Here is a 12,384-nt window from a genome sequence, read left to right as displayed (position 1 = left end):
ATCAGGTCAAATCTAATGTATTCTGGGTATTGACAGATGCTTTCTTCCCAGCTCCCAGTTCTTAACAGTGGAGTTTCTCATGCAGAGGACAGCGAGAAGTTCTGCAGTCACTGAGAAAATGTGTATAACCCTCTCGGGTGAGCACTACCCTTCGGATTGTGCATTTGTCCTTTTTGCCCCCATGGACTAGAGCTCTCAAAAAATCTTAAGGGATGTAGTTGCAGGCTAGAAAGTAATTCTTAAGTGCTATGGGCGGTTGCTGGTGTAGTTTCTGTTTGAGGGTGGAGTGGAGCAATTTTTTTATTGCTTTCCTGGCACAGTCGCATCAGCAACCTGATCCAGATTGGTAAGGGAGGATGAAAGTTGATATTATCACTTACGTCAGAGTTCCCGTGTGTCTTAGTATGTTGCATCTGCTGTTTCTCTGGGTTTTTAGGGTTTTTTGGTGGCCATGATATGAGGGCTTTCCATCTCAATCTTGCTTCTCCTTCAGGGAGATTTTCTGTGGGGAATCAGGTTTAACAGTACCCTAAGAGATGGGTGTTGATACTTATTTTGATCGTCTTTAGGAAAAATGTATCCTTCTCTAATTTGCTTGTTGCTTTTTTAGCCCCTGGTCTTCTGCAGAGCATTTACACCTTGGGCTCCCCCCACCATGGGTCATTTCTTGTCGGTGGCCACAGGAGCCAGCTAGCTTTCTGCAGCTTTTAGGAAGTTACTAGAACTCCTTCCGGTGACTGACCTGATGTGTTTGATCCCCAGGTGGTCTTTGTGAGCACAGAAGGACTATCTGGACTGTGATAAAAGGCTTGTGGTCACTTTCATACTTTACCATGGAAACCGTTGGCACTACTTTGAAATGAGCATTTAAGTAACAGTTAAACTTCTTCGAAAACACAGAGAAATGTTTTGGAATTGTCACTTTTACAGATGTCAAAAGGGAAAAAGATTCTAAAAGTTTCTGGAAGAAAACTCTTGGTGCAGAGCGCGGAAACCTTGTACTTTGGGTCTGTAGATTTGGGGTGGGCATTTTGTTGAGGTTTTTTGTTTTACTTAGGTCACAGACCTTACCTAGGTCAAAATTGCGAGGTCCCAGCAATACCTAGATCAAAATAACATTGGGCTTTTCACAGCTGTAAGCATTAAAAAATATTTGACTGAGCACGTTTGTTGAGTAAGCCATGAAGAAGGTTTTCAGTATCAAAGTTGTGGAGCCTTTCTGGCTAGAAGCCAAACTTCATACAAGATGGTGCGGACAAATTCACTTGGGTGTCATTAGAAATTATTTCCAACATTTTAATCAAAACATATATTTAGTTCTGAACAGATGACTGTTATGGAGTGATGGTGGTCTCTTCAGAGCTAAAGTTGTAACTGAGCCTTCTATTAATTCTGATTCTGTTAAGTCTCTCATTCCCTTCCTTACTCTTGCTAAAAGTAAACCAGTCCACCTAGAACGTCTCATGTGTGGTCCTGTGGCAGAAGAGAACTATTTTAGGATTGGGATGATATCTTAAACACCTTGTAAATACTGTTTATTTGAAAAACTTGTGAGAGGGTAGGTTGCACCTTTTTTCCAAAACATTTCCTACCTCAAAATTGTGTGGGCATAAATTTCAAATCTGGAGGAGTGAGGTTTCTTTACTTCATAAATAAGGTTTAATCTTTTTGACGAGGCTATTCCTTAGCCTGAGGTTGGGGATGACTTTTGTTTGGGTCTACTGCTGTGTTTTTTAACAGCCTCTGGAGATCGCTGATGCAGAATTTAACTGACAGGTTAGAGAGTGTTTAAAATACTCAGAGGTTTCAATTTAAAAGAGATCTTCTGGAGTTTAATATGGCCGTGTCTCAATGTTTCAGAGTACATGAGGTTCATATATGTATGTGTCCACAGATCCACTTTTAGATGTTACTTTTTTCCAAAGGTAAAAGACACTTAACGAAGTGTGGTGCTTGCAATGAGACTGGGGGTTTTTCCCCACTTAGAGAAAATAAATAAACATAATATATAAAAGCATAGTAGATATCTATATAAAAATACTAATCAGTAATTCTATTAATATCAAAAGTTACAATTAAAGCTTTAGGTTCCTATACAATACTGCTTTTAATAAGTAGCAATATTGTAGTAGTTTACTTCCTGCAGTAAATGTAAACTTATGATCGGGCTAGAAGGTTGCATAAGGCACTGAACCTAGAAATCAGGAAGTCTGAGCTATGTTTCTAGCTCTCCATCAGGCTTCCTCTTTGGTCCTGGACACATTGTTCTTTCTAACTCAGGCATACTGCATTAAAAAAAAAAAAAAAAGTCTTCATTTAAATAATAAGCTCAATGGAATAGGAACTTTCTCATATTAAATCCAGCACTTACTATAATGAAAATACAGTCTTTGTGATAGCTTCTGTGTGGGATTATGAAGTCTTGTCTTTTCTTTTTTTTTTTTAAACTGTCTATGAAATCTGTTCAGCTTCTCTGGACAGTGGAATGAAGCCGATCCATTTCTATCTACAGTGTTCTCCTCCTATTTAGTTTGCGTGTGATGTCTCCCTGGAGAGATTTTTTTTTTTAATAGACAAGGAAAATACTTATTATGAGATAACAGAATTTCTAAAACTTGTTAAATACATAATACTGCTACACATTTGTATAATGGATAATTTCATATTCTATTAATATGGCTAAAGGCTATAATTCCAGTGAAAAAGTAATTTTTCAGTATATGACTTTTCTTATTTTGTATGGTATTATAAAACACATCTAATGAATACAGAAACTTGTCTTTGTTTTTACATGCTCTGCACATAACTAACTGCAAAGTCATTGTTACTGCCTAAAGAGAAACCATGTCTGTAAAATTGTTTGTGTGGTGTTGGTGTTTGCTGACTGCTCCAAAGTTATTGATAAAACAGAGTGGTATGTTTATACAAGAAAATTACTCTGGTCATAACTTTTTCTTAGGGACATTGCTGTTATAATTTTGAAGTTGTTTCTGTTGTGACATCTCGAATGTGGCACCTTATTCCAAGTTGCACGTTGGCAAATGGGTAAAGGAGGCTTTGTAATGCAGTAAGCATTGTTTCTAGTGGTTTTAGTAAACATTTGTTAGTAACTGCCCCCATGTACTAGAATTGCATGTTTCTTTCACTTTGGACTGAAACTATTTTACACTACTTTAGATTTTAATTTCAAAATGTCTCATGAGAATCCATGATGTTTTCCAGACTTAAGTTATGATGATCTAACATCATATAGACTTCAATTAGCTACCTTTGCTTTGCTCGTTCCATATAGGGAGCATAATAGCTGTTTTGTATGTAAATAAGAGCCCAGCTTTCTCCGCTGAGGCGCTGACTTCAGAGGGGAGTAAGTGTGAATCAATGAACACTGAGTTCAGTGCGAATCCTCAGGAGCTGGACGGGGTCCAGGATGACTGCAACACTGGTTGAGAAGAATTTGGGCTGGAGAAAAGGGGAGGCCAATGTTTCAGTCTTCCAGAGTCTCAGCATTTTTACTATGTCAGGAAGTGAGGTCAGGCACAGCCGCTGTATACTGTAATTGTTTTCTGGAAGGCTAGTCATTAAGATTTTCTGTTTTTCTTAGAAGCCTTTGTAGTGCGAGACTGTCAGTGGAAAATATTGCCTTTTTTTTTTAGTATGGTTAACGTGATTAACCATATTACATTAGCACAGTGTTGAATTACTCAGGAACGCCTCTTAGGGTACATTTTGAAAATATGAACTGGTTTTATTTGCTTTAAAATACTATTTTTTTTAAATGTTGTAAAATGACAAAATATTACAGTTTTTTAGATGCATGTCTTGAACAAATCTGTGAAAGTAGTAGATGAAACTGTTTCCTGTGTAGGTTTCTGTTAACTTAGAAATGCGATATCTGCTATTACTTCTTTCAGCTTTGCTAAAACAGCACTTCAGAAGGTTTGTTTCTGAGGTGGTTAGTCCCAATATTTTAATTTTTTTTTTTTTTTAACAGCTGTCATGCTGTATGGGTTGAATTCATCCTTCAGCTCAAACAAGGTTTGGGAATGACCTTTAGCTGATGTCTAATAGAAACCACTGTAAAGAAATGAATTGGACCAGAAGTAGCCTTGCAAAATATAACCCTTCTAAAAATTAATCTGTTTAATTCCATACTGACTCAAAAATCTCCACTGCATGGTGACAAAGCTCTAGAAGATGCCTCTATAAATTCTGCTATTGATTCATATATAATGATTCATTAGTTCTCAGTATCTTCCTTTGCAACTCTGAAAACTACCAAATTTGCCTAGTCTTTAGTGCTTGCAGATGGGATTTTTCTTGTTTATTTTTAGTCTAGAGTTTAAAATTTTTTGTATTAGCTCATCTTTAATGTCAGTGCAGCCTGTGAATTCTTAGTGCAAAACCTTTTTTCTTCTTTTTTTTTTTTTCTGAACACTTGGATAGTTAGTAGTGATGATAAACTTAAAACACCTACCTGCCAAGAACAGACCATGGAAAATAGCACCCTGAGCCTCTGTTGCCAAGCGTTTGATAGAATAAACTAGTCTTCAGAGATCGAAGAAGCCTTTTGATGCAGTTCTCCCTCTAGGTGGGCTCTTCCTTTTTGGGCCGTGTACAATTCACCAGCTGGATTTGCCCGTCAAAGCTAACTTGGTTTGGGTTTGGAGTAAAACTGAGGGTTCAGAGAATGCCCAGTGTCAGTGACAGCGTTTGGGGGATCTGTGAGACTTAGTGTAGGACTTTTACTGTGGGAGTTGTGGATGGAGGTGGGTTTGGGATCCTCGGATCTCCTCTGCCCATGCAGTGGTTGCTCTCTGTCTTTTCTTTAGAAGCAGCTGTGCTGCATTGCTTACCCTGCCGCTGCCTTTGGTGGTGAGTCCTGGGGCTGAGCTGGAGGATGGCTGGGCTGGATTCCTTGCTCCTAGACTAGCAGTAGGAGAGTGCGGGTAATGGCTTTTCAAGATAGATCTCTATTTCTTTGTTTCGTTTTTCAGGAAATTGTGCTGGGTATGTAATAACTTTTCAGGAATTCTCTTTTTATTTACCCAAATACCACCTACTTCCTTGAATGAAATGGGGACTTTTGGGAGGCGAACCTGTTGATAGCATGTTCAGCAGAAGTGCTTTATTTCCTTTGAAAAGTTTTACCTGTTATACTGGGGAGAGGTCGGGTCCCATGCTCATTTGCCAACAGAAGTGGTACCTTCGAGTGCAGCGGTGTCTTTTGCTGCTCTCATATCGGTGTTTTCAAGGAATGAAGCTGTGCTCTAAAAGCAAAAAGACTTGGTTTTTGCAAAGTCCATAAGTATGCAATGGGATGTTCCTCTTTATCGTTAATATTCCGCCACTTGCAGCCAGCTGTACAGTAAAGCGTTAGTGTTCTGAGCCAGGTGAAACTGCCCCAAGAGTTACTGAAATGGTTTCATTTATGCTATTACTTCCATTTTCTGTGACCATATGGAGATTCCTACTAAGACATGAAATTGTATTTGCTATTTTTGGAGATTGTCATTAACTGAATAGAAACATTTGCTTCCTAATATTCCAAGTATTACGTTCTTCCTTTGAAAAATGTGAGTTTACAGCACTAAGCAAGTAGAATGTGTGTGTAGGTGTAAATGTAAATACTGCCTGTGTCATTAGGTTATAGATTAAGGATTCTAAAAACCATGTGGATGTTGATACTCACCACACTGTGCTGCTCACTAACGTAGACAAAGCCTCAGAGAATTATATTCAGCCAACGTGGGGGACTAGGATAGAAACTTTGAAGATTTATTTAAAAATTGCAGGTGGTATTGGAACTTGTTTCAGAACATGTTTTTCTACAGCTGGTTATTTTGGTTAGTTGAATATTTGAATGTAGATGTAGTTGCTTTTTGATAAAGGGTTTTCCCCTTTGTGTTAAATGCTAATTTCTGTCGTCTTTGAGGTTCTTAGGTGAAAGAAATTGAGAATATACGCATATATAAAATACAGTATTTTCAAACTGCCTGTGTATACCAAATTCTTATTAAGGCTCTTAAGACTTAAATCTAACCTCTAAACCTCTAAAATTGGGAGAGGTGTAGTGAAGAAACTTCTGCCTTAATTTTAACGTACTGCCTGGCAGTGTTACCATGCAGGTATTTTTAAGTGGAGTAGTTACATACAAGCAGATGAGTTTGTTTTCTTGGCAGAGGTAATTCAAAATCTTACAAATAGGGTGGAAGATTATTTGATTCAGGAAATAAATAGCATGCTAAGGTAGTTAAGTATATTTAGGAAAAACTTGATGCAAATTTAAACTTTGGAGGTTCTGTCTAGCCCTTGCACCTGTGTAGTCATTTTTGGCCTCTTAAAATTCTTACTGGGGCAGACCCAGAGAACAATTGGTATGCAGAATGAGCTGGTTTCTTTGGCTGTTTTGGGTATTTTGTTATGCTGTATTTTGTGGCTGTGATAGTATCAGTTATTTTGAGATGCTTTTGCAATCAAGAAAGAATGTGGTTTTTACCAATGGATGCTACCAGTCTCTTTACCTTGTAATGGTAATACAGGAGAAATACGTGTAATCTCAACCGTATTACAGACCCTTTCTGAATGAAATGAGTTAACACCAGAAGAAATTATAACACTCAGGCTATGATGTTTCTCCCAGTGTCATTAATCTGCTGAAGATTCAGTCCTACAAGTACAGAATTAATCAAGTTTCCCCCCCCCAATACTGTCATTTCCATACTGGGAATAGAGAACTGAACAAAGATTTGGCAATTATGTATAGACTGACTTGGTTCGTGAGATTGGGCTGGGGGGTGTTTGTTTTGAGTTTGCTTTTTATTCTTAATTTAATGAATTGAACTACCCTAACTGCATTTTGTCTTCTGTCTGGGTTTATAGGAGGTAATGGGAAGGGAGAAGGAAATGTCAGCATTTCCTGTATCCTGTTATCTTGTGCTTTTTATGGATGCTGAATTAACTATACACTGAAAATTCACTAAAATTTGGATTGTATTTTGACTTACTGTAATCATAGATTATTCAGTAGAAGCCCAAAACTATGCAGCACTTTTCCATATGCAGTTCTTTGTGATGCCCAGTTAAGGACTTCTAGAAAGTACTCTACGCTTGTATTTCCTTAAGCCTTGTTTTCCCTGTGTCAGACTTCTGCATTGATGACATGTTGCTACATTGGAGAAATTGGGGGGGGGAGTTGATCATTATAGAGACTGAAATGTACATGTAGTATGTGAATTACCTGGCCTAAAACTTAGGTTCTGGAGTTCAAGCAATTTAGAAATTGTAACTACAAATTTAGGAATAAAGTGCTGCGTAAGTGTAAATTATGCTACTGTGTAATTGTATCACTTGTGTACCGATTTCATCACTTGTGGTATGTCAGGTTGAATATTCGTGATCCGTATTTAAAGAGTATATTTTTGGAAGAAGGATATGTATTCCTTAAATGCAGTACTTAAAAATGAAAAGTATGGTAATACGTTAGACTACTTGGGTGTGCTCCATTGTGAAGAACTTGAGTATGTGACATGTGATCCCTCTCGATGCTTTTAAAACTCTCAGTTTGCACAAGTTTTTAAATGTTCAATGAAGCTAGAAGTGGATGTTTTATAGTAACTTTTGTGTCCAATTAAAGTCAGTTTATTTGAAAATCTTTGGGGAAGAGTTGTGGGGTGTTGAAGTCTGATGATATTTTCCTGTTGAGTTTTCAAATATTCTTGACTTGTCATTAAATGATTCAAATAATATCATAGTGCAGGTATTTGACTTTGTTTTGTGGAGAAGAAAAAAAAAAAAAAAAACCAACCAAAAAAAATGTCCTGGAGACACTGCTGTATTTTTCTTCTGAAACATTGGTATCAAGTTTGGCAAACAAAGTAGAGAATTATTTGAGGGAGGGGAGACATACCTAATGTTGGCACGCTCTTTTGTTTTAGCAGGTGGTTAATGTGAGCAGTTGTCAATGAATGGTTTTCAGACATGATGGCCGACCAGCCGCCTCCATTAGAAGCTACGCCTATATTGAATGAAGTGCCACTTCTACCTCATATGGTTAATGGGGACAGCATACAACAGGCAAGTAAATCCCTTGCACTTTTTTCATACAAGTCGCGTCATACTGTGCCAGTGGTGGTAGTCGGGAGGTTAACATTCAAGCATACTGTAGAAAACAGAACAAATAGAAAAACTGTTTGTTGCACAACTTGTATGATGGCTGAAAGAGGAGGAGGCTTGGAATAAAGCAACTGCAATACTGATTTGCAAAGTTAGAAAAAAGTTAGAAAAGCCTGTGGTTCTCAGCACTGATATCCATCAGTAATATAGAAGTGCAGATATAGAGAGGAAGAAAATCATTCAACATTAATATAGTGGAAATGTGAAAACATTGTAAATTAAAAGGCCGGTTTGTTATACGGATGTAAATGCTTTAAAATTAAACTACAAAATCAAAGAATAAAAGGAAAAATATCATATATGGATTTAATAAAGCACTATGGTTTTGAAAGCTCTTCTTAAAGCTCGTGTAAAATCATCAGTGAAGATTAGTAAGTGGCTGAAGTGCTCTAAAACAAGAAGTCTATTGCAGGGAAATGCAGAGGAGAAGAATGACCTTGGCTTCCTGATATTAAGTATCTTCATTAATAATTACAGTGCACTGGTGAAACCTGAGTATGTTTAGTTGAAATGTTAGAATTTTATTGGACTCAACCCTTCAGAAGTATCTAGTATGATTAGAAATATAAATAAAAGTGAAAGCAAAATGATTTGACTGAAGCACAAGCTTGTGTAAGTTGTAAGTAAACTTGAAGTGAATTTACTGTTTGGCAGTAGAAGCTGAGTGCCTTGTACTGAGAAGTTGTACTGGCAGTTGAAGCTGAGTGGCAGGTACTGAGATATCTTCCCATCATTTGGAGATAGACTTCAAGTGCACTCAGAAATATTACAGGTATCCCGACTTTTTAACACTGGATGTTATTTTAAGAAGCGTCTTCCTCCTGTCCTAGAGCAGCTACAAATGTGACTGGTCCTGAGAGGAGAGAAAAGATTTGTTTGTTTTAAAATAGCTCTTTGTTGGCTGGCAGCAATTGCACAGGGTGTTAGATAATCTCTTCTAGACTCCCTTTCCCACAAAAGGTTGGGCCAGGTGGTCTCTTGAGGTCCCTTCCAACCTGGGCTGTTCTAGGGTTCTATGATAACAAAACATAAATTTGAAGGATTTATGTGCCTGGACTTAAATAATCATTTTGTGGAAGCAAGGGACAAAACTGCCCATTGCTTTAACCTGATCACTTTATTCAAGTATCTGACAGTAATTGAAATAGGAATTAAGGGGTTAATCCAGAAGGAAAAGTTGCATAAAAATTTCTGGAGGATAACTGTCAGATGATTATGAAGGGTAACAGTGAAGACCTTGGCATATTTGAATGTACAGTGGATAAACGGGGTACAACAATATAATCATGAATTGTTGAGGATCTGATGGACCATAAATGCTGAAAAGTTTTACAAAACATACCCTTTACTTTGTAATTGTTAGAGATAGGGAAGGATTGTAGTTTATTTGCTTGTAAAAAGAGCCTTTATTTAAAAAGTCTACTCTGCTTTTTTTCCTCAGACTCTGGAGATCAAATACAGTGACTGTGTTTTGAAATAAGTGAAGCTATAGAGTCTCTAAGTTAGTTCTGAAGTTCTGGCATTAGCAATGTGAAATTTTAGACACTGACCAGCTGTGAGGTTATTCAGTAGCTACTGTTTCATGTTACACAAGGAAAAGAGATCAAGTAGATCTAACTGGAGACTTGTCTCCATAGCTGTACTTGTATAACATGTCTTGGTATAGATCGGTGTGTAGAACACTAGGTTATTGACTGACCCAAAAGAAGGTGACAGTTGTTGAAATTTTTTGAAACCTGGTGAAGACTGTTTGCAATCAGATGAGATTAAAAAAAAATAGCTTGATCTTGGAGGTGTATGGGAAAATGACGTTTGAAGAGTAGACTTTGAACACTGGTAGTCTCTAAGACTTATAATTGAATTATACTGGAAATAACAAATAAGTCTGTCTAGTGAAAATCTTCATGTGCCAACACTTCTCATTCTAGCATGTCTGTATATAAACAACCATGTCATGTTGCCATCCGTCAGTTGCCTAACAAATACACTTGCTGCCTTGTTTGTGGCACCTTTCTCTAGAGAGGAGAAGCTTCTGAGCCACAGTCTCACATTGGAAAGTTTGCTTTTAAGTTGGGTATTAACTTCAAAGCTCTATTAATGCAGATGATTTTTAATTATTTTGCTGCCAGTGCTGTAGAGGATAGGCTAATTATAGAGCATTGTACAGTGGTTTCATTTTCAGAAATAAAACTTGTGCTATTTGGCCAGTCCCTTCAGTCAGATGCAGCACTCGGTTCGTTATTTTCGTTTCACATTAAGTATCAGTTGGAAGCTTTTTGGAAGGGTTTCTTGTTTTAAAAATCTTCAGCCGTGGAGAATATGTGAATAAAGGATAAAAGCAAAACACTGATCAGCGCTTTGAAATAGCGTGATCCCACTTGTTCAGAAATGGTTGCACAGGACACGTGAAGGTGTCGACGTTACTGTGACCCCTAGCACTAGTCTGTTTGCTAACTTGGCTTAGATTGACTCATTAGAAACGCTCAAGCTTCCTGGAGATTTTCCTTGGTGGAAGGTAGATGGAACTGCATTTGTTTCATTAATTATAGTGAGTCATTCCTCTAAGACATTGCCCCATGCATTCCTGAAATTCCAGTCTCTGAACTGCTCTGCAGCCCTGTGATTACACCACTTATTTGTGATCCTTTTTGCTGACTTCAGTTAATAGTTTCCTGAACTGTTTGTGAGAACTTCAGTTGATTGAAACCTGTTCCAAAGACCTGACATGTTCAGAGGCTCTGAATTTCTAAAAGGGTCCCTTTCCTGCCTCTGAATTTTCTTGCCTTCGAAGATGAGATTTGCTGTGGGGTCTAATACCTGCCTGTGGAGTCCTGTCCCTTGCTAGTGTCCATCCCCAGCAGCTGTTGTTCGCAGCAGACCTCATCTTTCCTGTTTCTTTGTGCTCTGGCAAATCCCCAGCGCGTTGTTGCCTGTTTTCTTTAAACAATTAACATCACTTCTCTCTTTACTCCTAGAGATTCAGTACCATTGAAGTCATAAATTTACTTACATACTGAAATGACAGATCTGCTTAGGTTTTGGTGTTTTTAAAAAGTATTATCTGTCATCTCTCCTTCTTGTGGAACCATAATACACATTACTGACTGGCTAGCAGGCCTGTTCAGGGGGTTTTGGTGTTTTACTTAGGTCCAGAAGCAACTCATCTACCTCAAGTAAAATTGTCTCCTGTACTGTGAAATCACTGGAGCAGAGGCAGTGTTCATATATGCTTCTGCATCGCCTAGTAAAAATTAAAAGCTAAGATTAATGTAGCAATATGCAGAAGCTGCAAAACCAGTGTTAAACGGCGTTTAACAGTCTTCCTTTGAGTTTTGTTCTACACACAGCAGTTTAAATGTAACAGATCTGTGCAAACCTCAATCTCTTTCTGTTATGAAGTTGCACGCTCAAGGGTAGAGGGAGAGAGAAGCGGGAGACGTAAGCTGTAACTGCAGGAGACGTGGATGTGTTTGCACTTACTCTCTGACACGTTAGTTGGAGAAGTGGGCTTTGGTTAATGCCAGAATAAGCTACTTGGCAAACTCTATGGAAAAGAGTAGTCAGTGGAATTGGTCAAAATGCAAAGGTTGAATGAGGGACCACAAGATCGTTTTAAGTCTCATTCTTTTCAGTGATCTTTTATTAATGACCAATATAATAGAATTGAGGTGTACTTAATAGAACTGAAGCTGATATGAAATGGGAGGAATTGCAAGTGTCGTGGAACTCTGAAATTACTTTGATTACTAGAAATATAATCCAGAAAATCAGCAGCAAATAGTTAGCAAAGTACTGTGTTTAGATAGTCAATTTATCGCAAGGAATGACTGGTTTAGCAGTGGTCCTTTAGAAAAAGGTCTGCCGAGGGATGAATAAAGACTGCAAGTGGAACTCATCAGTGTTGCACTATTTCCAAAAAAAAAGGCAGATACAAATCCCAAAAGTATTTATATACAGGGCATGGCATCTAAATCACAGAAAACAATCTTTTCTTTTATTGGTGCTTTATTCTTTATTTCATTGGTGGTTAAGACATGGAGTAAGGGGTTCAGGCTGAAGTAGGGAGTGTTGAAGTTAGATGATGAAATCTGTAATGATGTGAGGATAGTGAAACTGTGGTGCATATGCCTGGAGAGTTTATGGTGCTCCATCGCCAAAGATGTAGCAGCACAAAATAGATAGGCTTATTCATTAACGTCATGTGTAGTTCAT

General features: G+C 37.9%; 1 protein-coding gene across 1 annotated transcript in view; it reads left to right on the top strand.

Moving 5' to 3' along the window:
- LOC309676037 (fibronectin type-III domain-containing protein 3a-like) overlaps positions 1 to 12,384 on the top strand; it is a 50,106-nt gene that overhangs the window by 10,238 nt on the left and 27,484 nt on the right. Inside the window, exon 3 of the mRNA XM_082488483.1 lies at positions 7,935 to 8,073. Coding sequence (XP_082344609.1) covers positions 7,978 to 8,073 — 96 coding nt within the window. The 5' untranslated portion in view covers positions 7,935 to 7,977. The remainder of the gene's footprint in view (positions 1 to 7,934; positions 8,074 to 12,384) is intronic.

Source organism: Vanellus vanellus (assembly GCF_965231255.1).
Source record: "Vanellus vanellus genome assembly, chromosome: 10".
NCBI classification, from domain to species: Eukaryota; Metazoa; Chordata; class Aves; order Charadriiformes; family Charadriidae; genus Vanellus; species Vanellus vanellus.
The sequence above is the reverse complement of the archived record's forward strand: the minus strand, read 5'-3'. Positions and strand labels throughout refer to the sequence as shown.